Source organism: Dryobates pubescens, chromosome 21 (genome assembly GCF_014839835.1).
Source record: "Dryobates pubescens isolate bDryPub1 chromosome 21, bDryPub1.pri, whole genome shotgun sequence".
NCBI lineage: Eukaryota > Metazoa > Chordata > Aves > Piciformes > Picidae > Dryobates > Dryobates pubescens.
The window spans coordinates 18,750,319-18,774,274 of NC_071632.1; the positions used below are offsets into that span (position 1 = coordinate 18,750,319).

The 23,956-nt window shown below is 42.9% G+C and overlaps 1 protein-coding gene across 7 annotated transcripts in view; it reads left to right on the plus strand.

Annotated features, from left to right (window-relative positions):
* Positions 1–983: 983 nt before the first annotated feature.
* NKTR (natural killer cell triggering receptor) overlaps positions 984–23,956 on the plus strand; it is a 46,497-nt gene continuing 23,524 nt past the window's right edge. For 4 of the 7 annotated variants that reach the window (XM_054171331.1, XM_054171330.1, XM_054171332.1 and 1 more), the window contains exons 1-6: positions 984–1,086; positions 1,489–1,573; positions 12,141–12,215; positions 16,466–16,573; positions 17,496–17,540; positions 19,301–19,388. In XM_054171331.1, the coding sequence (XP_054027306.1) occupies positions 1,516–1,573; positions 12,141–12,215; positions 16,466–16,573; positions 17,496–17,540; positions 19,301–19,388 (374 nt within the window). In that variant the 5' untranslated portion in view covers positions 984–1,086; positions 1,489–1,515. Of the gene's footprint in view, positions 1,087–1,488; positions 1,574–12,140; positions 12,216–16,465; positions 16,574–17,495; positions 19,389–23,956 lie in introns of those variants that run through there. The other 3 variants (XM_054171334.1, XM_054171333.1, XM_054171335.1) reach the window with 3 other exon arrangements.

The window sequence follows — 23,956 nt, forward strand, 5'->3', positions numbered from 1 at the left end:
GGCTGACACTGGGCAAGGGTTGGGGTCATGCCAGGCTGGCCCTTGCAGCACCCTTGTTTCCATACTGAAGGAGAACCCGAGTGGTCCTACCACAGCCCTGACAAATGCATTGCAGCAAACATCTTCCCATATGCAATCTTCTGATTTTTGTGCTCACAGCAATGTTTTCCCTTCAGGAAAAAAAAAAATCTCTGCAAAACTACTCCGGCTTCTCAGGTGTCCCCCAAGCCTCATTCTCTCCAGGCCAAACAATGCCAGTTCCCTCAGATGCTCCTCACCAGTCCTGCTCTCCAGACCCTTCCCCAGCTTTGTTGCACATCTCTGGACACGCTCCAGCCCTTCAATGTCCTTTTTGTGGTGAAGGGCCCCAAACTGAACCAAATATTCGAGGTGTGGCATCCCCAGTGCCCAGCACAGGGGCACAATCACAGTATCACTAAGGTTGGAAGAGACCTCGAGGATCATCGGGTCCAGCCTGTCTCCACAGACCTCATGACCTCATCCCTGCCATACTCCTGTTTGCCACACTATTGCTGAGCCAAGCCAGGATGCTCTTGGCCTTCTTGGCCACCTAGGCACGCCCTGGCTCACGTTCAGCCAGCTGCTGACCAACACCCTCAGGTCCTTTTCCACAGAGCAGTTTCCAGCCACTCTGTCCCTAAGCCTGAAGCCTTCATGGGGTCGTCGCGACCCGAGCGCAGCGCCTGGTACTTGTCCCTGTTGAACCTCATCCCATTGTCCTCATCCCATCGACCCAGTATGGCCAGACCCCCTATTTATTTTTCTCCACAAAGCCCCTTCCTTCCTGCGCCAGCCCCCTCAGCACAGCAAGGAGCTGGGGGAAGGCTCATCCCGCCCCCGCCGCTTCCCCTCGTCCTCCCCTCAGAGCGCTGCGCGGGCGGCGGGAAAGCGCGGCGGGGCGGGCGCGGCGGAGGAGGCGGGGCCGCGCCGTGCCGTGCCGGGGCGGGGCGGGGCGGCCGGACGGGCCATTGAGGCGGTCGGTTAATGGCGCTGGGGGCCGGAGAGGGGTAGCGGTGGGGTGCTGAGGGGGAAAGCAGCAAAGGAACAAAGCGCCGGAGCTGCTAGGTAAGGCCGCGGCCGCTGTCCCACTTCCTGGGGGAAGGGGATGGGCAGCGCTGACGGAGTTCACCCTCCCCCTTTCCCCTCCTCCTCCTCTTCCTTATATCGGCTGTTTGTGAGGGGAACAAATTCTCGGGGTGAATTTCTCTCGCCGGCCTCCTGCCGGAGCCCCGCCGCGGGCCCTCCCGCACGGCCGGGGGTTGCGGGGAGGTGGGCGGGGGGGATGTTGGTGTCGCCTGGAGTTTTTGGCACTGCCGCCGCGGTGTAATTTTACCCCTCGGTGGGAGGGGAGGGAAGGCAAAGAGGGAAGGGAGGGGAGGATTCGGGGGTGGGGTGTGGGGGGGGAGAGGGGCGGGATCCGGCGGTCGCCGCTGCTCCTTCCCCAGCGTTCCTCTGCTTTGTGTCCAGGTGGCGAGGACGGGGCTGCCCGCGGCCATGGGTGTGCAGGACCGGCCCCAGTGCTTCTTCGAGATAGAAATCAACCGCGAACCAGGTAAGGTTGTGCCTCTCGCACAGCCATTCGCCTCCAGTGGGGTGTTTTAGAGAGGTTTTAAACCTGTTTTTTTCCTTTAAAGGACTCACGCCATTGATGTGTTATCGCCGAGTTAGTTTTTAGCAACTTTGGATGTTTATTGGGGTGCTGGATGCTTTTTGGTCTCACTTGCGTTTGATTTTTTTGTTGCATAGACGGAGGTTCAGGGAGGCTGACACTCTAATGAGGATAAGCACTCTGTATCAGAGGGGCTGGCTGGTTACCTACTGCACCTTTACAGTTGTATAAACTATGGAAAATTAGGGCAAGTTGTGAGGAAACTGGAGACCTTCTCCTGGAATTCTTTTTAGTCCTACAGTGATTAAAACTGGAGGGGGACCCCAGGAGGTCATCTGGTCTAAATCTTTTCTCCTCAAAATGAGTCTTCTGAATGTAAATGATGAATTGACCGTGGAAGCATAGAGTATCTCTCCAGATGGCCTGTTTAAAAAAAAAATGATAATTAAGATAAATCCATCTCTTTAACTCATGTTTTCCCTGTAGGAAGTGTAATCACCCCTAAGTGCTAGACTGTGAGTTTTAATCCTGGAATAGCTCCTTCATTCCCTTATCGGTTTTCCCCACTCGGTAAAAATGGTTGAGCAGGTTTAGTTACCCATCTTTTTCAACGTGAGTTTATCTGTGCCTCTGAGTTGTCTCACATGTACTCGGTGCTCTGCATCTCCACTATTTGCCTCTCAGAAAAATGAATAAATGTGATGGCTTTATTATGCTTTCACTTTCATTTTCTGCTTCGGTGTTTCTCTGAAAGCTTTTGAAATAAGAGTTTGTATCTCTGAGTTTTCAGATTTCAGTTGTGTTCATATAGAACTGCAGCGCATTTGGCTTGCTCTTTATCTTCACCAAAGTTGCTGAAGATTCAGTTCTAACATCAGTAACCTGGCAGGGCATATGTATAAATCTGTTGCTATTGTAACTGCTATTCAAGTTATTTTAATTAACAGTCCCTTTTCTGAGTACCTCTATTGAAGAGAAAAACGTTAATGTAAATGGAGTTCTGGCACTTTGTGTTGCTTTAAATTGACAGTGGAATTAGACTGAATATATTTGGGGCTGGGTAAGTTTTCAGTTTAGGACTGGTGGTTAGATGGGATTGATTTATAGCAAAGACCATTCATTCTTCATCTCATTTGCTTGTAATCTTTGTTAGGGTTTTTTGTTTGACACTCCATCTGAAGAATCTCTCCCTCTGCTGTTTTCTCCATCTCTTTCTTTATGTGCACCTTCCTGTTCCAGTTTGGTAATGCCTCTTGCTGCCTGCCTTGTCCCTTCCTCAGCCTTGTGCTGTCCATCACGAGTGAAAGTGGATTACCTTGTTTTCCCTCACATCTACTTGGGTTTGATGACTGATAGCGGCGTCAGAGAGGAATTGCAGTGTTAGTGTTCTTGGTGGTGCAGAGCTTTGGTTATCAGGAGTAGACACAGGGCTTTGGCTCATTTCGTGCTTCTCTCTATTTATTTGCTCTTTAAAGTAACAGGAATCTCGCAGCTGTATATGAGATTCAGAACCCTGCTGGTTTTATTGCACCTAACTAATGACTTGTGTTTTTTCAGGAAAATGTGCCAATTTGTTAAGATACTGGTATGGGGACTTGTGTGGAATCTGGATATAGCACTTTGTTCTGCTCTCTGTTTATTCATTCACTCTGCAACTATGTCTTGGGATTTGAGGGTACATTTAAAAAGCTTAGACGTTGCTCTTAGCTGTAAGATGACCTTCAAAAGCTGAGTCGAGTGTGAATGATAAAGCAGTGCCTCCAGATGACACGAAGCACTAACTCTGAGAGATGCACTCTCCTGCTGATACTAGTGAGGTGTTAATTTTAACTTTGAAACTGTCAGCAGATTTCCAAATGAACACTGTGCTTATTTGACTGTAATACAGTAAGCTGATCTGCTTGTTCGTTTTTGTTAGATGTAGGGAGGAAGAACTGGGGTAAAGAACAACCCTGTGTTTTGTTGCTAGCCAAGAAACAAGACATTGCCCTCTTGCTGTCTGCGCCGAAAGGCTGAACCAACATCTCTCTGCGAAATGCAGAGAGTAAGAGGACATGCCTCTCGCAGTACTGGAAGCATCTCTTTGTCTGCAGAATACAAAACTGTGTCGTTTTTAACAGTGTAGGTTGCCTGGAGTCCAAAAACGTTCCCCCACGCAGCTGCCAAATCTTAGCTTTCCCCTAACAGACTTTGCTTCCCAGTGCTTGCCAAGATACCTGTAGCAATTAAAACCAAATCAAAGTGGTGCGCAGACCAGATGAGCAGGAGCAGCAAAAGGTGGGGTGCGTGCCTGTGTGAGAGGGGAGGGCACTGCAGAGTTTGTTTGCTCTTTAACTACATCCCTTGGAAAACACAGGCTTGAATGTGGCAGCTTTGGTTGTGCTCTCAGAAGCTTTACTGCAGCTTTTGTGTCCACGTTTTAATTTTAGCTACAGAATCTCTGAACAAAACTTGATGCCTGCTTGGATGTGCCTCTTGCAGTGGGGCAGACTTTGTAGGGGCTTTGTGTCAGTGCTTTTTCAGGTCTAAATTTAGGCTGCTTTTATTAAGTTGCCTGTTAAGCAATTTTTAATGCATGCACATTGTGGTTCATAATTTTTAAAGAACAAATGGAGGATAAATCAGGAATGAGCATTTATTTTGTTACCAGCACAGACAGCATCTTTCTTTTCTCTTGTGTCTGTGCTAGCAGTGGATTTGGATGCATGTAGTGTACTCGTAGCAGTAAACTACTTGCAATATTCCAAGAAGTTTTGGGATGGCAGCAGGTGCTTATTTAAATAATTCTGTCTTTACTCTCTGGTGCCAAATCTGTGTGGAGCTTCTGTCTTTCAGGTACGGTGATAATTGCAGCAGATGTCTGACCAGGATGTCACATACAGAGTCTGCTGCTGTAGCAGTTCATGGGGCCATCCAAGATAGTTTTTTTTTTCCACACCTCTCTGCTCCACCTCTGTGACTGCCTTTATGCATTGTAAAGTGTCTTCTATTTACTTATTTATGCTTTGTTTCATTCTTAGTCACAGAAGAATTTTCCTTCTCTGCTTCTTTCTTTTTTTTTCCTTCCTGTCCTCTGTTATTGTTCACTTTTTAATTCCACTTCAGTTACTTTCCTTCCTGGGGTATCTCTTTTATCAGTCAGTTCTTTCATTACTTATCTCCTTTTAGTCACTTCTGGTAAAAGTTTGGTGTCTTTCCATCTGAAAATAAGGAAAAACTTATTTCCTGTGAGGGTGCTGGAGCTCTGGACTGGGCTTCCCAGAGATTGTAGAGAGATTCCAAACCCACACGGACATTGTGGTCCTGGGCAACCTGCTGTAGGTGACCCTGCTTTAGCAGAGGGGTTGGAATGGATGCTCTCCAGAGGTCCCCACCAATCCCCACCATTTTGTGATTCTGTATATTGTGGGATTTCAGCTCTATGAATGTGTGAAATAAGCTCCACTGCAGAAGTCCTTGTGGTCCAGTGTCTGCATTAGTAGAACCAAGGAGGTCTTAAGGGTTTTTTGTTACACTTCTTGAAGACAGACACTGTCCTCAACTGGATTCCCATTAACTTTCAGCCCTTTGAAGGCAAAAAGCTGTGGGTTGGCAGAAGTCAGATCAGCACTTTGATTCTGTCCATGAACTGATTGACAGTCCAGTTGAGTGCAGTACAACAGGAGCCAAGGGGCTGTGCTCTGTGGGGAACCCCTAAGCAGAGGGTGTGAGGGAGATAAGTTACAGATAGTTTCAAGGGGAACTGGTTAATAAAAACTGTAATTCATTCATTGTATAGAATTGTTGTCAGTGCAAAGTGAAACATCCTGAAGACTTACCTTGAGGTCTAGAGCAGATTGGAAGAACAAACTGATCAGCCTCTTCTGCTAGAAGACAGAATGTAGTCTCTCATTTGCAGTTCTCTGTGAAACTGAGATGTTTGCTTTTGTGAAGACCACAGGAGACTGGAGTGGAGGGACCTTCAGGTAGTATTTAGACTCATAGAATCACTTAGGTTGGAAAAGACCTTCAAGATCATCAGCTGTTAACTCAGCACAGTAAAGTCCACCACTGTGGTTAGTTCCTCGGCATCCACCACATCTGCCCGTCTTTAAATCTCTTCAAAGATTCACCACTTCCCTGGGCGGTCTGTTCCAGAGCTTGACAGTCCTTCTGGGGAAGAAATCTTTTCCTAATTCACACCCTAAACCTCTCCTGGCACAACTTGTTTCTTCTTGTCTTATCACTTGTTACATGGGAGAAAAGACAGACCCCCCCCACGTGGCTACAAACCTCCTTTCAGGCAGTTGTAGAGAGTGAGAAGGTGTCCCCTCAGCCTTGTTTCTCCAGGCTGGAGCTGTTCAACTCCACTTCCCTCAGCTGCACCTTACAGAACTTGTGCTCTGCACCCCTAGATTTGTGGAAGATGGGGCTTAGTAGAGAGCTGGGGGAAGAAGTTTATGGAGCGTTTCTATGCAAAGAGTGTAAGGTGGGCTGGGGAAGCATTGACAAAGTGTCAGTGTTTTCAAGACTTCATAGAGCTCAAGGGAACTGAGACTTTGTTGTTTTAACTGGTGTTTTAAAGAAAACCTGTTCTTTTTCCACAGGAAGCATTTTTTTATTGTGACAACTGTAGTCATAGTTCCACTTCAAAGCAGTCTTTCTAAATTGGTGTTCCCACATTTAGAGATAGATGAATTAATACAATTAAAATGTGGTCATTTTAGTGAGCTGCTGTTTAAACTTGTGTGCAAATCTGTCTAAGCTTTTGGGCCTCTTGCAGATGTCTGATCTTGGGCTGTAAGGGATGTGGGTCAGTTTTAATGGTTGTAATCTCTGCTTCCTCCTTCAGCAGGATCCTCCTGCTGCTAACACTGGGAAAAGTGCTGCAGTACCTTCTTGGTTTCACTGTGGTTGAAAAAGACATTCAAGATCATCAAGTCCAACCCTTATCTAACTTTACCATGGCCACTACTACACCATATCCTTGAGCACCTCATCTAGTTTAAGACACCAGGAAAAGACAAACCCAGTCTATTTAAATTCATTTTTGAATAACCAGGTTTATCTTGGAAGTGTCTATCTGGAATTGTTACTTTTATGGCCTAAACATAATGTTATCTAGCAAAATTATTTGTTTCATATGGAAAACATATTCAAGCAATGTGGTTTGGCTCCTGAGGTTGTTTCTAAGAAGCTAAGCAGCTAAATTGGGTGAAGTGATTTGATAAACATTGGAAATCAATGATCATTTTAATAAACTGCTAGCAGGAGCCCTCATTACAATACAGCATTGGTATTCCTACATGGAATTTTTACCACTTCATTTGAATCAAGTACTAGTTCTTCCTGAGCTGAAAAATAGATCAGAGGTTCAAAAATAAAACTAAAGGAAAAATGTTAATCTTTCAAATTGAAAATAGAGTTCTGAAATGGGATTTTTTTTTCTTCATCATTATGTCTCCTGTCTCTGTAATTGGTGTAGCTCATTAGCTACAGATAGCACTTTATGAAAGCAAACTTCAAAACATCTTAGACTTTATGCGTGCATCACTTACTCTAAGTAATTATCAGTAGTGTAAATACTTCTTTCATCACTCCAATTTCTATCAAAAAATATCTTTCAGCAATAAATTAAAAGCCTGCTAACAGATAGGAAAGCTTTATCAAAGCAGTCTTTTACCAGTGACAAGCAAATGTAGACTAATGGTTGGTTATTTCTGTGGTGTGTTCCAGCACTAAAAGTACTGGCAGGTACTGTAAGACCTACACTGTTGTTTCAGATGAACACATCTTCATAGCCATGAACTTAGGAGAATCACAACATAAAGTTAAAATTACAGAAATGTCCTGCATACTGATGCATTAAAACAAAGATTTTAATAGGTTTTGTAACTTCTTGTGATACTCAAATATTTCAACTTAGCTGAGGATTTCATTGTTTAAAATCCCAGCATTTTTTGCTTTAGGCTAGAAGTGAGGTGTCTCTCCAGGCTCATTGCTTGATAAAGCCACCTGAGGAATCTGGGTGGGTTTCTAAGCAGACTTCACACAGAACCACAGAATGTTGGGGGTTGGAAGGGACCTTCAGAGATCGAGTCCAACCCTCCCTGCAAAAGCAGGATCACCTAGAGCAGGTCACACAGGAACGCATCCAGACAGGTTTTGAAAGACTCCAGAGGAGGAGACTCACCTGCTTGAATAATTCTTCTTAGCAATTGCTTGTTTGTCTTTCAATTTACTATTCAAGCAGAAAGCTTGTCCCCTAAGCAGGGAACCTTTGTAGCAGGGAAATGAAGCTGAAGGCATGTATTGTAAATTTCCTTCGTAATGTGAAGGTGGATCATGTCAGAGAACAGAGGTGTCTAAAGCTGAGGAAATTAGTAGCATCTCAAATGTGTTTCTTTTAATCTGTGTTAAGTCAACATATACCTCAGCTCCAACTTCAAGATGAGATATTTCCTGCCTTTTTTTTTTTTTGAGGGAAGAGGTGATAGATTTGTAGGCTCTAAGCATACTTTTAATACAGAATTAAATTCTTTTTATTATTATTAACAGCTGTTACTTGGCTGACCAGGATGTGAAATGTATTTGATCTTTCTATGTCATGCTTAATTGCCTGTTTGTCAGTGGAAAACAGAGCCTTTCAGTGAGACTGGTATTCATGCAGTTTAGGTAAAATACAGGCACTAACCCACCAGATGGGTCCACAGTATGTGGTTTGTGTCTTGTAAGCACATGGCAGTGTTTTATATAGCTGGCTATAACAGGGTGAGCAGTGCTTGGTGGAGGAGAGATCTTAGCTTTTAAAGTGGGTCGTTCAGTATGGGATATGTGCATTCCAGTTTGGAGGAGTTGAAAGGCATGAGAAGCTGGCAGACTCTGGTGAAATACACTATTGAAATCATGATACCTTCATTCTGAATGTTTTCTCTCATGTTCTTCCTTGACATCTTCAAGCACTTAAGATGCCATTCTTCCACCAGAAGACAGAAGTTGTGTGTGCTGCTTAAGGTGGACCTGGGATGTATTAAGGAGAGTGTGGCCAGCAGGCTGGGGGAGGTTCTTCTTGCCCTCTGTTCCACCCTAGTGAGACTACACCTGAAGTACTCCGTCCAGTTCTGGACTCTCCAGTTCAGAATGAACAAAGAACTACTGGAGAGAATCCAGGAGAGGCTACAAAGCTGATGAGGGGCCTGCAGCATCTCTGTGAGGAGGAAAGGCAGAGACACTTGGAGCTGTTTAGCGTGGAGAACAGCAGCCTGAGAAGGGATCTTCTCAGTGCTCAGCAAGAGCTAAAGGGTAGGGGGCAAGAGGGTGGGGTCAGACTCTTTTCAGTGATACCCAGTGATAGGACAAGGGGTAAAAAATACAAACTACAACACAGAGTTCCACGTAAGCTTGAGGAGAAATGTCTTTCCTTTGAGAGTGCTGGTGCCCTGGCCCAGGCCGCCCAGAGAATTTGTGGAGTCTCCTTCTCTGGAGAGATTCCAAACCCACCTGGACATTGTGAAGCTGTGTAACCTGCTGTGGGTGACCCTGCTTTAGCAGAGGGATTGGACTGAATGGTCTCTAGAGGTCCCAAACCCCACCATGCTGTGGTTCTGTTCAGGAGTGTGGTGGAATTTGTCTGTGGAATAGGGACTTGGAACCAGAAGGCTTCTGCAGTTTATGTCTGATGGCAAAGATCCTTTCTGGAGCCTGTGGCACTAACACCTGTAAGTTGTCTGGCAGCTGTCACCTTGGTAAATGAGCAGCTCATCTTTGTTTCTGTCCCTTGAGTAGAATGGGGATAGTGACAACATCTTCTATGAAGGACATCATGTGCTATTTCACACAGTGAGTGCCAGAGGAGATCTCTAGGTGCTTTTCCAAAGCACTCAGGCACCGCGCAAGCGGAGGAATGGATTTCTACTGTCCTGAATTGCTGCTCTTGGAATGAAAATGGATAACTCTGTCACAAAACTCCCTTCTCTATTGTGTTCTCTGTACAAATCCTCAATCCACACAGCTTATAATGGTTTCTTCACTTCCAAACAAGCTGCCTTTTCATCACAGTACTTTCAGCTCACGCTGTTTAATGTGGGGTCTTTGCATATTTGCTATTTCTTCATCCTTTGGAGATTGTCCCTATGCCTTTTCTTTATAGATGTTCCTGCTGTCATGCCAAATGCTCAGAGAACATTCTTACTGCAGTTAACGAACTGCAGACATTTCAACAGTTGAAAGCATCTTGAAGTTTTAGCTAAGAGTACAAAATAGAAGTGGTTTCTGTGTTTCTTTTTTTTCTTTTCTCCCTTTTATGAACCAACAATTCACTTAGTTGCCATTTTTGTGTGTTTGGGCAAAGCCCTAGAATGTAACAGAGTTTTTCTTGGTGATGAAGTATTGAATAAAATGTATTTGAACTTTCCTTTAATAAAAGGAAAAATTAAAAAAGTAATTCCTGGTGTAGTTAGTTTTAAGTTGAATTTGACATCTTACCTGTTTGCACCACTAGAGGGTAGTGCTCATTGACAGATTATTACTGCTCTCCTTGGAATGCTGGCCAACTGTGGCTTCTGTGGCTTATTTCTCTGTTATTTCTACCAAGACAGCTTTTTCTTAGCTAATGATATTTTATTTTAAGGAGTTCATACGTGTGGGAGATTCTTGGTGGCGGTTTTGTTGCTTTGGATTTATTTCAAGACTGAGAGAACTGGGGCTGTTCCATCTTTGAGAAGAGAAGGCTGAGAAGGGATCTGATCAATGTCTATAAATACCTGAGGGATGGGTGTCAAGATCATAGAATCAATAAAGTTGGAAAAGACCTCAAAGATCATCAAGTCCAACCTGTCACCCAACACCTCATGACTACTAAGCCATGGCACCAAATGTCACATCCAGTCCCCTCTTGAACACTTCGAGGGACAGTGACTCCACCACCTCCCTGGGCAGCACATTCCAAGGGCTAATAACTCTCTCTGTTTAGAACTTTCTCCTCACCTCGAGCCTAAACTTGTGTCCTCTTGTTCTGGTGCTGGTTGCCTGGGAGAAGAGACCAACCTTGGTGATACTGTGATAACTGTGTAACCCCCACCTGGCTGCAGCCTCCCTTCAGGTAGTTGTAGACACCAATAAGCTCTCCCCTGAGCCTCCTCCAGGCTAAACTCCCAGTTCCCTTAGCCTCTTCTCGTAGGGCTTGTGCTTGAGGTCTCTCACCAGCCTCATGGCCCTTCTCTGGACACATTCAAAAGTCTCAATTCTCTTTGAGAAGAGGAGGTTGAGAAGGGATCTGATCAATGTCTATAAATACCTGAGGGATGGGTGTCAAGATGAAGGTGCCAGTCTCTTTTTGGTGGTGTCCCATTGTAGAACAAGGAATGAAGGGTACAAGCTGGAACACAGGAGGTTCCACTTCACTGCAGGGAGACACTTTATGGTGAGGGTGATGGAGCACTGGAAAAGGCTGCTCAGAGAGGTTGTGGAGTCTCCTTCTCTCTGAACACTTTCAAAACCTCCCTGGATTTGTTCCTGTGCCACTCTGCCCTAGGTGATCCCACATTGGTAGCAGGGTTGGACTTGATCTCTGGAGGTCCCTTCTAACCCCTAACGTTCTGTGATATGCCATCATCTTGGAAAGTCAAGCAGAAAATGTGAATCAGTTCTAGATTTTTTCTAAAATTAAGGTTTGGTTTTTTTCTGTATTAAACCACTTTTCATCAGTATTGTAAGTTTTCTAAGGTATGCAATGTAGCTACCACCGTGGAGGTAGCTGTACTCCGAATGAGACTTGCTCTGTTCACTTTGCACAGGGAAAAAGTAGTGTTTGGTTTGTGGTATCTGACAAGTGGAGCTTTAGTCCTGAATTGGCTGCTATTGTGTTGCCCTCCTTTCATCTTTCCCATTTGGTTCTTCTCTGTTTTGTTTGGCTTTTCTTAACTGAAGGAATTCAGGCCAAGATTGCCAGTGTGTCCGTAATCCTTTACACACTACTGGGACTAATTCAGTTGGAATTTTTAGGTGATGATCACAGGGAAAACTGTGGAAATGTAATTATGTGATGAATGTATTTGTATGTAGTACCTGGGGGAGAGGATTCCTCCAGCTCTCTGAGGACTTGTATTTATGGCAAATGGCTGTCTTTTTCAAAACAGAAATGAATTGACAGGATAAAGGAAATCCATTTGGCTTTCCAGGTTCAATTCCAAGTGGAATCAGCAGGGGTTTTAATACATTAGATGTAACAATATTGCTTAATCTTAGCTCATTAATTTTTTTATCATTTCAGTATTGTTTTTTTTCTGCCACTTTTTAAAACATGTAGATATTTGGGATTTTAAATTTTTTTTGGGTGCTCTACTTGGTAAAAATTTTCTCAGGAAATTGTATTTCCAAAACATTCTGATTTATTTGTACCTAGCTTTTCTTATGTGATAGCATGGTTTAGGTTGGAAAAGATCATTAAGATCATTGACTGATCATTTAAGATCAGTGAATAAAGAATTCTAAGCCTCTTGATTTTAATTATTTATTCATTTTTCTCTTCTAGTTGGTAGAATTATGTTTCAGCTCTTCTCTGATATATGTCCAAAGACTTGTAAAAACTTCCTTTGCTTGTGCTCAGGTAAGTAACCTGCTCATATTTAAGATTTTGTTAATGTTTCTTGCAATTATTATTTATGTAATTAGAAACCAAAGAAGAATAATAATGTTGATCTCTTTACTTTTGTGCTGGAAACAAAGCTGAGATTTGTGAGCACTGAGGAGGGTTTGAATAATGCATAGCAGGAAATACTGTGAAATTCTCTAACTGGGACTGAGTGAGAGCTGTGGAGGTAATACATAATTACAGAATGCAGAACTCTGAATTTGTGGAACAAAAACCTTTATTTGCACTTACTTTTGTCCCTGCTGTGGGGCTTCTGTAGGTAGAAATGATTGACAAGGCTGAAACTGGTGGAATTACTGATTGCTCGAGTTGCACAAATGTGATAAAGACAAGCAATTCCTTAGGATTTATCAGGGCTTTAGGATTTCTCAGGAGAGACATTTAAGCATTAATGCCCCTGCACAGTACAATGATGACATTTTATGTAGTGTCCCAAATCAAACTTTGAATATAATTTTTTTTTTTTCCTCTAACCTAAAATGTTGATTATATATAATAAAATGGGAGTGTGTTTCAGGTGTGTAGAAGTGTTACACAGGGATCACAGGATAGGAGCATCAATAAAATCTTGGATAAACAAGATAAAACTTTCTCATTTATAGCTAAATGAAGGACTAAAAGGGAATGTGATGTTTCCTAAGAAACCCTGGGCTTGTTTGGTGGAAGACAGGAGAGGAGATCTGTGAAAGGAGATTCTTCACAGAGAGAGTCAGTCGTCATTGGAATGTGCTGCCCAGGGAGGTGCTGGTGTCGCCATCCCTGGAGGTGTTCAAGAGGGGATTGGACGTGGCACTTGGTGCCATGGTCTAGTCATGAGGTCTGTGGTGACAGGTTGGACTCAATGATCTTTGAGGTCTCTTCCAACCTTGGTGATACTGTGATACTGAAATCAGAGGGGCAGCACTGGCAAAAGAATGTCTGGGTATAACATAGAAAACCTCCAATCTGTTTTTCTCAAGTAGGACTTAACTTTTTAAAAGTGGTTTCTAATGATTTGAAATGTAAGGGTAGTAGTAAGGCTTTGGAGTTTTTCTGATGTGCACTGCTCCTCAGGGATTTTTTTTGCTGCAAGCTGCAGATTAATCTTGATAAGGTTATTTTAGGAGTTGGTGTGTGTTAGTTATGCAAACTGCATGTCTGTTGGTCATCTCCTGGCCTGATATATGTGAATGCTCAGTGACTTGCAGTATACCTTGAATTAACTGCTCCAGTGGAGCCTCTACCTTGTGTGTATGAAATTATCCTTTCAAATTCATTAGAATGCTCCAGCAAAACTTTTCCAGGCAACATTTTAACATCTGGCCTTAGTGAACTGCTCTCAGCTAACTGGTTAAGCGAAACAAATTTGGTGTCCTTACTCATTAGCTTCTTAAAGTTCATCTTGTCAGAGCTCAAATCCCAGAACGTGATGTCTTCTAGGTAAAGCGCTTCTAAATCTTCACAGAGATTATATGAACTTGTGGAGGGAACATTAGATATGCTCTTCTCTTTTTTTTTTTTTGAGGTCTGTGTGGTGATGCCCCCTTTTTATTCTACTTTCTGGTTTTCTTTTATCACTTATGCTTATTAAAGAGGTACCTGGAGATGGATTGAAAATGGGACAGGGTGGTACAGCTGCCATGGAAAAATGGGAACTCCTTTGAAGTTTATTTTAAGCAGAATAGATGACAGAAAGTAAGAAATAAAATGCAGTAGCAGACTGAATAAAGCCATGTCTGTTGTATCTCTGAAGGACTGCTTAAATTCTCACAGTAGCTTTGCTAGAAAAGTATTAGGTGAAGGTAAAGGAAGGAGGAGATGCTGGAGATGATGAAGCAAGCAGAAGAAAGAACAACTCTAAAAAAACCCCCAAAAGTCTGACTTCTGTGTTGCATCCTTGTTTGAATGCTGTTGTACAGCCAGCTTTGCAGGTTTCGCTGATCTCTTCAGCTGGAACCTGTCTTTAACTGGAAGAACGTTTGAAATTAGGCTTGAAGTTAGGAGGCTGACTGTTAAGATCAGACTCTGAGGGTTAAAAGCTGCCCAAAACAGTTGTTTTGTTCTTGCAAATTGTGTTTGCTGCTGCAAACTTGTAGGATAGAAAAATTATTTGACAGATGCCTTCAAAAATTCACTAATAAGCACATGGTAATTAAATTCTTCTGCGGAGGGAAAAGCACAGAGAAGAATCTGAAGTAATCTAATTTCTTTTGGTGAATTCAATGTTGAAGAGAATTAAGTTATATTACTTGGGAGAAGAGACCAACCCCACCTGGCTCAAGCCTCCTTTCAGGCAGTTTAGAGAAACAGAAGGTCTCCCCTCAGCTTCCTTTTCTCCAGGCTGAACACCCCCAGTTTCCTCAGCCACTCCTCACAAGACTTGTGCTCTAGACCGGTTTATTACCCTTCTTTTGGACACACTCCAGCACCATGTGCGAGGACTTTGCTTCTCTAAGGAGGTATATAGCTGTGTAATACAGAGGAGATGCTATCCCATTCTTGACCACACAGTCTACATAATGGAATATCCTAGCAGCAGACTGAGAGTGTTTGTGCCCTACATACATTCAGCATTCTGCATGCTAGGCCAGTCCATGTTCTTTATCCTTAGAGGTTTGTGGGTACCCACCTGCATTCAGCTGATAAAGGCTGCTAAAGTGCCATGTGTCTTCACTTACACTGCTGTGGGCCTCATAGCAGCTTGGTTTGGTCTGTGAACTTCCATTGTGTCATTGTGAAGAGTGGTTTCACTTGACTCAAGACCAGGTGAGATGCCCCAAGAGAAGGAGTAGAGACCAGTGTTTGAAATGCAGTGCCCCATAATGATGCCTGGCTCACTCCAGAATCTCTGAGGGAAGCCAAGATTGGTCTTGTCAGAAACAGATGGAGGAGGACAGGGTGATTCTGGCTGTCTTCCTGCAGCCTGACATTGTTGTCAGAAATAGACCTGACTGCTGTGAAAGAATGCTGTCTGCCCCAAGAGCAAGAGGCTCCTTGTGTTTAAATTCAAACATCTGGACTTGCAAACTGCTGTTTGCAGGCCCCTCAGTCAGTCCACCTGTTGAAAACCCACAAGCACATCTTCTCTATGCTGCCTTGTCAGGAGCTTCTCTTCTCATAATCTCAGAGACCGTTTGGGGGCATCTGATTCAAAATGCCTCCAACTAGGTTGGCAGTCAGGGTGTTAGTAGGGCATGCAAAGGTTGGTGCCAGCCATTAATGGTGGCCTGGCCCTGTGCATGGATTGGCGAAGATGTGACACATGCTTGGAGTACCTCAAGCCCACTTCTCCAAGAATGGAGTGCACTGATACGGAGTTGAAGCCTGCTCTGAGTTCAGATTGTCATCCTGGGCATTCAGCTGGTGCATGCAGGTATATAAATGGTTTGAAAAGGACTCTGCTGTAAGCTTCAGGTAACAAAGCAGTGTAGCTAAAACCACAGGAAACAGTTAACTCATCATTATAGAATTAACCAGGTTGGAAAAGACCTTCAAGATCATCAAGTCCAACCCAACACCATCTAATCAACTAAACCTTGGCACCAAGTGCCTCATCCAGTGTCTTCTTAACACCTCCAGTGATGGTGACTCCACCACCTCCCTGGGCAGCACATTCCAATGGCCAATCTCTCTTGCTGGGAAGAACTTCTTCCTGACATCCAGCCTAAACTTCCCCTGGTGCAACTTGAGACTGTGTCCTCTTGTTCTGGTGCTGGCTGCCTGGGAGAAGAGACCAACCCCCACCTGGCTACAACCTCCCTTCAGGTAGTTTGAGACAGCAATAAGGTCTCCCCTGAGCCTCCTCTTCTCCAGGCTAAATGCACTGCTTCCTGGGAGGGAGGAAAGGATTTTTTTTTTAAGAAGAAACAATCTAATTTTCACTTCACAGTCACCTTGTAAAGGAATCCTTTCTGCTATTAAGGCAGTGAAAAGGCAACAGGTAGGAGTGTTTGCAGTTGTGCTATAGAATCGTAGAGAATTGCTAGGGTTGAAAAGGGACCTCAAGGATAATCTAGTTCCAGCCCCACTGCCATGGGCAGGGACACTCTCACTAGATCACGTTGATCACACCCACATCCAGCCTGGCCTTCAAAACCTCCAGGGATGGGGCTTCTACAAAGCCCTCTACCACCTATTCCAATGGCTCTCTTGTATCCACTAGCACTGAGGAGATAAAATGTTCTCCCTGACAATCTGTACATTCTTTTTGTGTAACCTTCTTGCAGGTGAAAAAGGAATTGGCAAAACAACTGGAAAGAAGCTCTGTTACAAAGGCACCACATTCCATCGTGTGGTTAAAAACTTCATGATTCAGGGTGGGGACTTCAGTGAAGGTAAACCACGTTTTTAAACCTGAAATGCTCCAAATGGAATAGAGATGTTGTAACTTGGGCTGGTTTAGTGTAACTTTGGAAAATGCCATTGAAATACTACAGAGCCATAAAAATACTCAATTTGCTGTGAAGTGGAGCACGGCTCAGCTCTTTCCTTGTTCTTTTTTAGCAAGTCTAGAATGTTTCAGTGCAACTAATACTTGCTTAGAAGAATGTATTTAAATGAAAGAAACAAAACCAACCTTTGCTGGAGGATTACCTCATTAAAGCAATCCAAACTGTAGCCTTTTAACTGGGTTTTGGGTTGTCTGCAGTAGAGGCAGCACTAGCAACACTCTCTTGATGTGGGGGCATAATTATTTGAATAAGTTTATTAAAGTAATAAAGGTTAAGGACATTTCCCAGGAGTTTCTTTGTTTCCTTCTCCTCCAGTATCTCTACAACATAATGTTTAACCTGTTGTCCTTCCTTGCAATGCTTGTGCTTACTAAAATGTGTCTTGCTCCCTGTCTGCTGAAATCTTGTGCCTGATAAACTGGAGAGGTGAAGGAATGTGTTTCGAGAGTCAGGCGGAAGTGAAGATGTCTTTAAACCCATAGCTACTTCCTTACCTCACCTGGGTTTTTGTCTTGTTTGCTGCTGTTATTTTTCTGTCTGCTGCTGCTTTAGCAAATACCACTGAGGATTAGCCTTTGGGGCCCTGCTGCAGACTTGCCAGCATTCAGAGGCACTGAGGCAATCTTCATTCTCAATATTTGGAGTGTCAAGAGGATAACGCATGGCTGTGACTTTTAATTTGAGGAGCTTATGCTCTCACACTGGTGGCCAGAGTATCTTGGTTTGTTATGAACTGGTGGAATGTTAATACATCTGTTTTCATAAATGAAAACAAAAGCTCTAATTAGTGCTTTTTAATGCCTAGGTAATGGAAAAGGAGGCGAATCTATTTATGGTGGCTATTTTAACGGTAAGAGGAAATAATGTCTTTGCAGATTCTTTATTCAGCTCTGAGATAAACAAGTCTTGATTCCCAAGCTACTTAATGAAACCAGGTCTACTTATAGATCACCTTTTTTGCATGAAACTAATGTTGCATGAGAATCCTTTTTATATGCATGACTTTCAGATAATTTTTTGGGTAATATTTAACTTTAACTGACAATTAATTAAGGCTAACATTATTGGTTAAACGTGACTTTCAGCATGGAGGTTAGGCAACTTTATTCATGAATAAACTCCTATCTTCCTGCCTAAAACTGTCAACATATTCTTTTGTTTATAGAGAATGTGGTCTTTTGCAAAATGAAAAGGTAAGAGACAAAAGCTCAGTAACACAAATTCAAACTCTGTTCCCTTTTACCCTCCCTAGTAAATATATAGACAACTGATACATCCCTTTGTAGATGGGTATCTGTGTTGCTTGGAGAAATGAAGAGTTCTGTGTCTAACCTTTCTGAGGGTTAATGACTTATTCTGAGAAAGAATCCTGGTATAATTTCCAGCTCTAAACAGTTATTTCTTCTTTTGTTAATGTCCCTTTTCCTCCCCTTCCCTATTCAAGGTTTGTATGCCTACTGTTCCTTTCTAAAAGTGTTTGAAGTTGTTTACATGCTACACAAATTAGTTTGCTTGCAAAGAGCTTGTAAATAAATAAATGTACATTTACCTCTTTGGAAAAATCTGTTGTTGGAAGGAAAATGGTGAGTTTATAAAGCATTCCTTTAAAGACATACAATTCTTTCTTGCAAGAAAGCCGGTAGTTACTGTGGTATTGAAATGTTAATAAAGGCACAATATGTGTTTATGTAACAGCCCCTGGTTCTGTTTGTTTTGTTCTGCCTGCTTAAGTGCATGCCGTTAAGTTTGTCTTAAACAGAGACCTAGTTTGGAGTTGGAGAATTACAGCCTTTAGTCAAAAGAAAAGTCTCATATAGGTCCATTTGCTAAGATGTAACCGGGGTTTGCTTCTGAAGGTGGTGAGTGCTAAACATGCAGCTTTGTGGTTTGATACGTAACCTTAGAAGTAATGGGCTCATACACCAAATTGGGCTGGGTTTTGTTTGGAAAATGAACTTCAGATCTAGTTTTATATTTAAGCTGTACAACCAGAAGTCCTCTTTAATTCACTGGGATACAAAATGCATGTTTAGTTGACTCTAAATTAATGTTGTACTTGGCTTGCAGGAAGAACGTGTTCTTTGGTTGCTCAGCCAGGTGTCTGGGTTTTATTTCCCCTTGTGTGTTTTGAGACTTCCAGTTTTGAATGGAGAGGTGGCTAAACATGCCCTACCAGGGAAATGCCTTTGTCCTTAGATCTTTCTGCCTCAGGTGCATGCTGTGTAAATAACAGGATCATGTGTGTTAAACCTTGCTTTAGGATGTCAGTAAATCTGCCTCTCTCCTTGCTCAGAAAACGCTGGATTTAAATCCAGGCCTGTGAGAATCTAATGTTTATTGAAGGCACTACTCATGACTTCATTAGAAATGTTTGGCTTGTGTCTGAAACTTTTTCTTCAAGAAAGAATGTTTTCTGTCTCATAACTGCATCTCCTGTCACTTTTGGAGGGGTTTGTCTCAATGTGATTTTGGGGGCTTCCAACCTGTTGATGTTTCTTCAGCAGCCGCAGCGCTTCTCTTCCTCATAGCGCACCCCTAAGTTGCTAAGAAAATGAGACTTGTGTTCCTCGCCCAGGAAGACTCTGACAAACGTGTTTTTTCTTCAAACAGATGAAAACTTTATTCTCAAACATGACAGAGCGTTCCTTTTGTCAATGGCAAACCGAGGGAAACATACCAATGGTTCCCAATTTTTCATGTGAGTAGAAGCAATGCGACAGTTGAGCTTTTCTTACACAGAGAAGCGCTGTTCATGAGAAAGATGGTATTGCTAAATTAACCTACAGCCATGGGCTAGGTGGGACTGCTAAATTAACCTACAGTCATGTTCTAGGTGGGATTGCTAAACTGCCTATAGCCATGGGCTAGGTGGGACTGCTAAATTAACCTACAGTCATGTTCTAGGTGGGATTGCTAAATTGCCTACAGCCATGGGCTAGATGGGACTGCTAAATTAACCTACAGCCATGTTCTAGGTGGGATTGCTAAATTGCCTACAGCCATGGGCTAGATTGTACTGCTAAATTAACCTACAGTCATGTTCTAGGTGGGATTGCTAAATTGCCTACAGCCGTGGTCTAGGTGGTGTTGCTAAATTAACCTTCAGTCATGTTCTAGATGGGATTACTAAATTGCCTACAGTCATGTTCTAGATGGTATTGCAAAATTAGCCTACAGCTGTAGTCTAGATGGTATTGCCACATTAGCCTACAGCCGTGTTCTAGGTGATACTGCTAAACTAGCCTATAGCCATGGGCTAGATGGGATTGCTAAATTAGCCTACAGCCATGTTCTAGGTGATACTGATAAATTAGCCTACAGCCGTGTTCTAGGTGTTACTGATAAATTAGCCTGCAGCCATGGTCTAGATGGGATTGCTAAATTAGCCTACAGTCATGTTCTAAATGGGATTGCTAAATTAGCCTGCAGCCATGGTCTCTGCCTTAATTTAGCTAGGGTTGAGGCCTTAATTTAGCTAGGGTTGAGTGGGGCACCTGCAGCTGAAGTTACGAGAGGAGACTTCAGTTAGCACAGTTTGCTTGTGGCATTCATGGGGATTAAAAGCTGGTACTGCATGGATGTTCCTGCTTCATTGCATTTTTACCCTAAACCCAAAAATGGCTTATGCAGTAAGCTCCTGGTGTCCAGGAAATAGGTTCTTTGGCTTTGTGCATGCACCAAGTAAATCTGAACAGATTGTCTGCAAGTGGCAGTCTCAAGCATTGTATGCAAAAGGGAACGAGATCTAGAGGTGGTTTGTGTGGGTTTGCATCTGCTCTTGAAAAGATGAGAATTTTTTATTTCTTTTGGGGTTATTTTTCAGGTTTTGTTGGGGTTTTTTCTGTTTCAGTTGGGGTTTGTGGGTTTGTGGGGGTTTTTCATTTATTTGGTGGGGAGGGGACTGGGAGTTTATTTTTCTTTGTTTTTTAAAACATTTTTGCTCCTAAAATACTTTTCTTCTATATTGCTACACAGTTCTGTTTGCTTGTCTATATGCCAACACCTTTGATACCAAAGCTTTGTGAAATTCTGTGCTGATAATCAATTTTTCCCCCCCCCTTAATTGCCTTAAAAATCTAAAATCTCACGTGCAACAATATTCTGTTAAACTGTAGACAACAATTCTCTGCCATCAATAGAGACTCAGATCTGTTATATGCAGGGACTTCTGCTTAAAGTAGTTGTATTCCAAGTGTTCACTATTGGCATTTTGAAACTAATGAGCTTTTTATTTTGGGCTAATATTTATGTGATTATTCTTCCCTGTTAGCTCCCTTTGACAAACTGCCTTCTGCAACTATTTGAACAGCTCTTGCATTTGGAAAGATCTGAATTACAACTTGGGGCTTGAGCTGAGAACTTTGTGAAATAAGCCTGCTGTTCTCCAAAGTAAAATTTTAGTGCAGTGACTTGACCAGAATAAAAAAACCCAATAAAAACCAATTCTTTGCCATCTTTCTTGGGGGATAAGAATGAATGGCGCTTCACTGTCTGCAGTAAAGGAGTACATTGTCCTCAAGAATCTTTCTTTCTTTTATTTATTTTTCTTTGCCTGAAAAAAATAAAAAAGAGCTTCAGTTTGGTATGCCCAAGTTCAGATAAGAGACATTTTTAGGTCTCTTCCTAAAGAATGCTCTAAAAATGGAAAATGAGTAAGACCCTAGGAGGATCTCTTTCAGTTACCACTGTGAGAAATTGTGTCAAAAAGCTTCCCCCCTCCCCCCCCCCCATTACCTTCACATCAAATTTTAGATGATGTGCTTCTTTACAGTCAATCTGGATATGTATACACATTTAATGTGGCAAACAATCTCTTGTGTTAAAGACTCTGGGGCTTAATAAGCTCCCTGAAAGCCATTAGTTCACCATTTACTGCATGGTGACTTGCCTTTTGGTCCCCTTGCCATGATTTTCCATTTTTAAGCTTATCTGAACAGTATACATGAAAACTTAATGATGTCACATCAGTCAAGAAGCTGTCATTTGAGGGCTCTAAAGTTTCTTTTCTCTCCTGCATTTGATTCAGAAGTTGTCTGCTTTCCCTTATGCTTAGTAGAGTCAGCTTATTTGTTTGATTAGATTTAACAGCTATGAACACTCCCCATGCACCAAAACAACTGAAGGTTGTCTTGGATGCTGAACTACCATTTACATGGACCAATAAAATGAGCAGTGTTTTAAGAGCACTTTCCTCAAGCACAGAGGCAGATTTCTTCCAAAATTCTGTATTTTCTTAGTAGAACTGTAAAGAGAGAATGCCACTTTGGGAAGTCAGGTAATGTAAGACAGATAAACATACTCATCTCCACGTAAGCTAGATTCTCCTGCAGGAATCTAAAGGTGTTTTTAGAGTCCTGGAGTGTGCTACCTGGCCTTCAGCTGCTGGGAAAAAAGGATGAGGATGTTCTGAAGGCCTTGTGTCTTACCTGCCTGCCCCATGCAGATCCTTTGGATATCCTGCAACACCTTAAATGGCACCAGCTTGAAACTGAATGGTGGCCAGAAGTAGGCTCCCAGTATAACCAGTGAGGTTTGGGTGGGCAGCTGTCAAGTCTTTAAATGGTGCTTTAATGCTCCAGGGACCATCTTGACCTTGGCCTTTTTTTCATTTTGCTGGATGCAGACATCAAATGCTGTCTCTGAGACACCTTTGGGAACTCCCAATACTAGGGAGGGAGTGGAAACATGATGTAGCACCTGCCACACGCCCTGCTGTCCTGGAGCAGCAGCTGAAGGCCAGACAGGATACATTAGAAGCAGCTCAAGGTGCCTGCACGTTGGCAGCTGAATGTTCTCCCTAAATCTGACCAGCAGCTGATCAGGATCCTGCCTCACTGGTGGATGCCTTTACTATAGTCCAAGTTTCTGTCTTTAAGCTGAATCCCGCTGCTGGTCTTCAGTACTGCAGCTGATCCTGGGAGTGAATAGTGGGTCTGCTTGTGAATGTATGGGATGTGTGTGTAGAGTCAGTTGTAAGGTCTGGTTCATGTTTGATAGCTCAGCTTATGAATAAGCAAGGAGGGATGGTGAAACCTTGGGAGACCTTCCTGTGGCCTTTCAGCGCTTAGGGGCCTACAGGAAAGCTCAGGACAGACTTTTTAGTGGGGCCTGTGTGACAGGACAAGGGGTGGTGGTTTCAAATTTAAAGGAGATTTAGACAAGATACAAGGAAGAGGTTTTTTTATGCTGAGAGTGATGAAACACTGACCCAGGTTGCCCAAAGACATGGTAGAAGCATCATCCCTGAAACCATTCTAAGTCAGGTTGGCTGGGGCTCTGAGCAACCTGCTCTAGTTGAAGATGGCCCTGCTGACTGCAGGGGGTTGGACTAGATGACCTTCAAAGGTCCCTTTCAGCTTGAGCCATTCTATTATTCTGTGCAACTGGTAGCTCAACAATCTATTTTTGTACAGGCTTTTAATAGTGGGCTTTGTTTTCTGCTTCACAAGATAGAGAGTTTGAGTTTCAAGATTTAAAGTAGGCAACAACTGCTAAAGATTTTAGTGCCTTAACTTGAAAATGCAGCGTATTGAAGCAGTTAGTCTTGCTTGGTGACATTTATCTGATTACTTCAGGGAATGTACTGTGCATCTGTACAGCTTTTCTTTAACAGAATGTTTGCTTCCTTCAGTGATACTCTTTGAAACTCAAATGTGTTTCTTGCACTCAGGAGCACACAGTTATTCAGTAGTTTACCACTAGGAAAAACGTTCTCCACCTGAAAATTGTGTAAAAGGCAGTCTTCAGTGGCAGCCTTTAGATTTCTTTTTAACTGTTTCATTTGAAAATGTTTATTGATGAATTTTACATGAAGGGAAATAATTCCTCTCCCTCTGAAGTCCTGTAGACCCATGTTTGCCTTTGTTTTTTTCCCTCCTAACTTCTCTAATGTTGATGATCAGGAGGGCAAATAGATTATCTTCTTACAAGAATTTATTCATGCAGGGCTAAAACAGTAGCAAGAATCCTGATTACAACACTTTTGCTTACTCATCAGAAGTGCTTTCCCTGCTTACCACAGAAATATGTCATTGGGAATAAGTAGGGGAGTACCTCTTGGGCAGACTGCACTAACAAATTAGGTCACAGCATGACTCCATGCCATGCCTCAAAGTGTTGCAAGTTGAGCTGCAGTGGCCAGTTTTGCTTGGAACAGAGGCTCCAGACTAACCTTCATGTAAACAAACATCCTGGCCCATCCTGATGTATTATCAGCTGTCTTTGGTTCTTCAGGAATTCCTCTGCCATGAGTGTGCTTAAAGCATT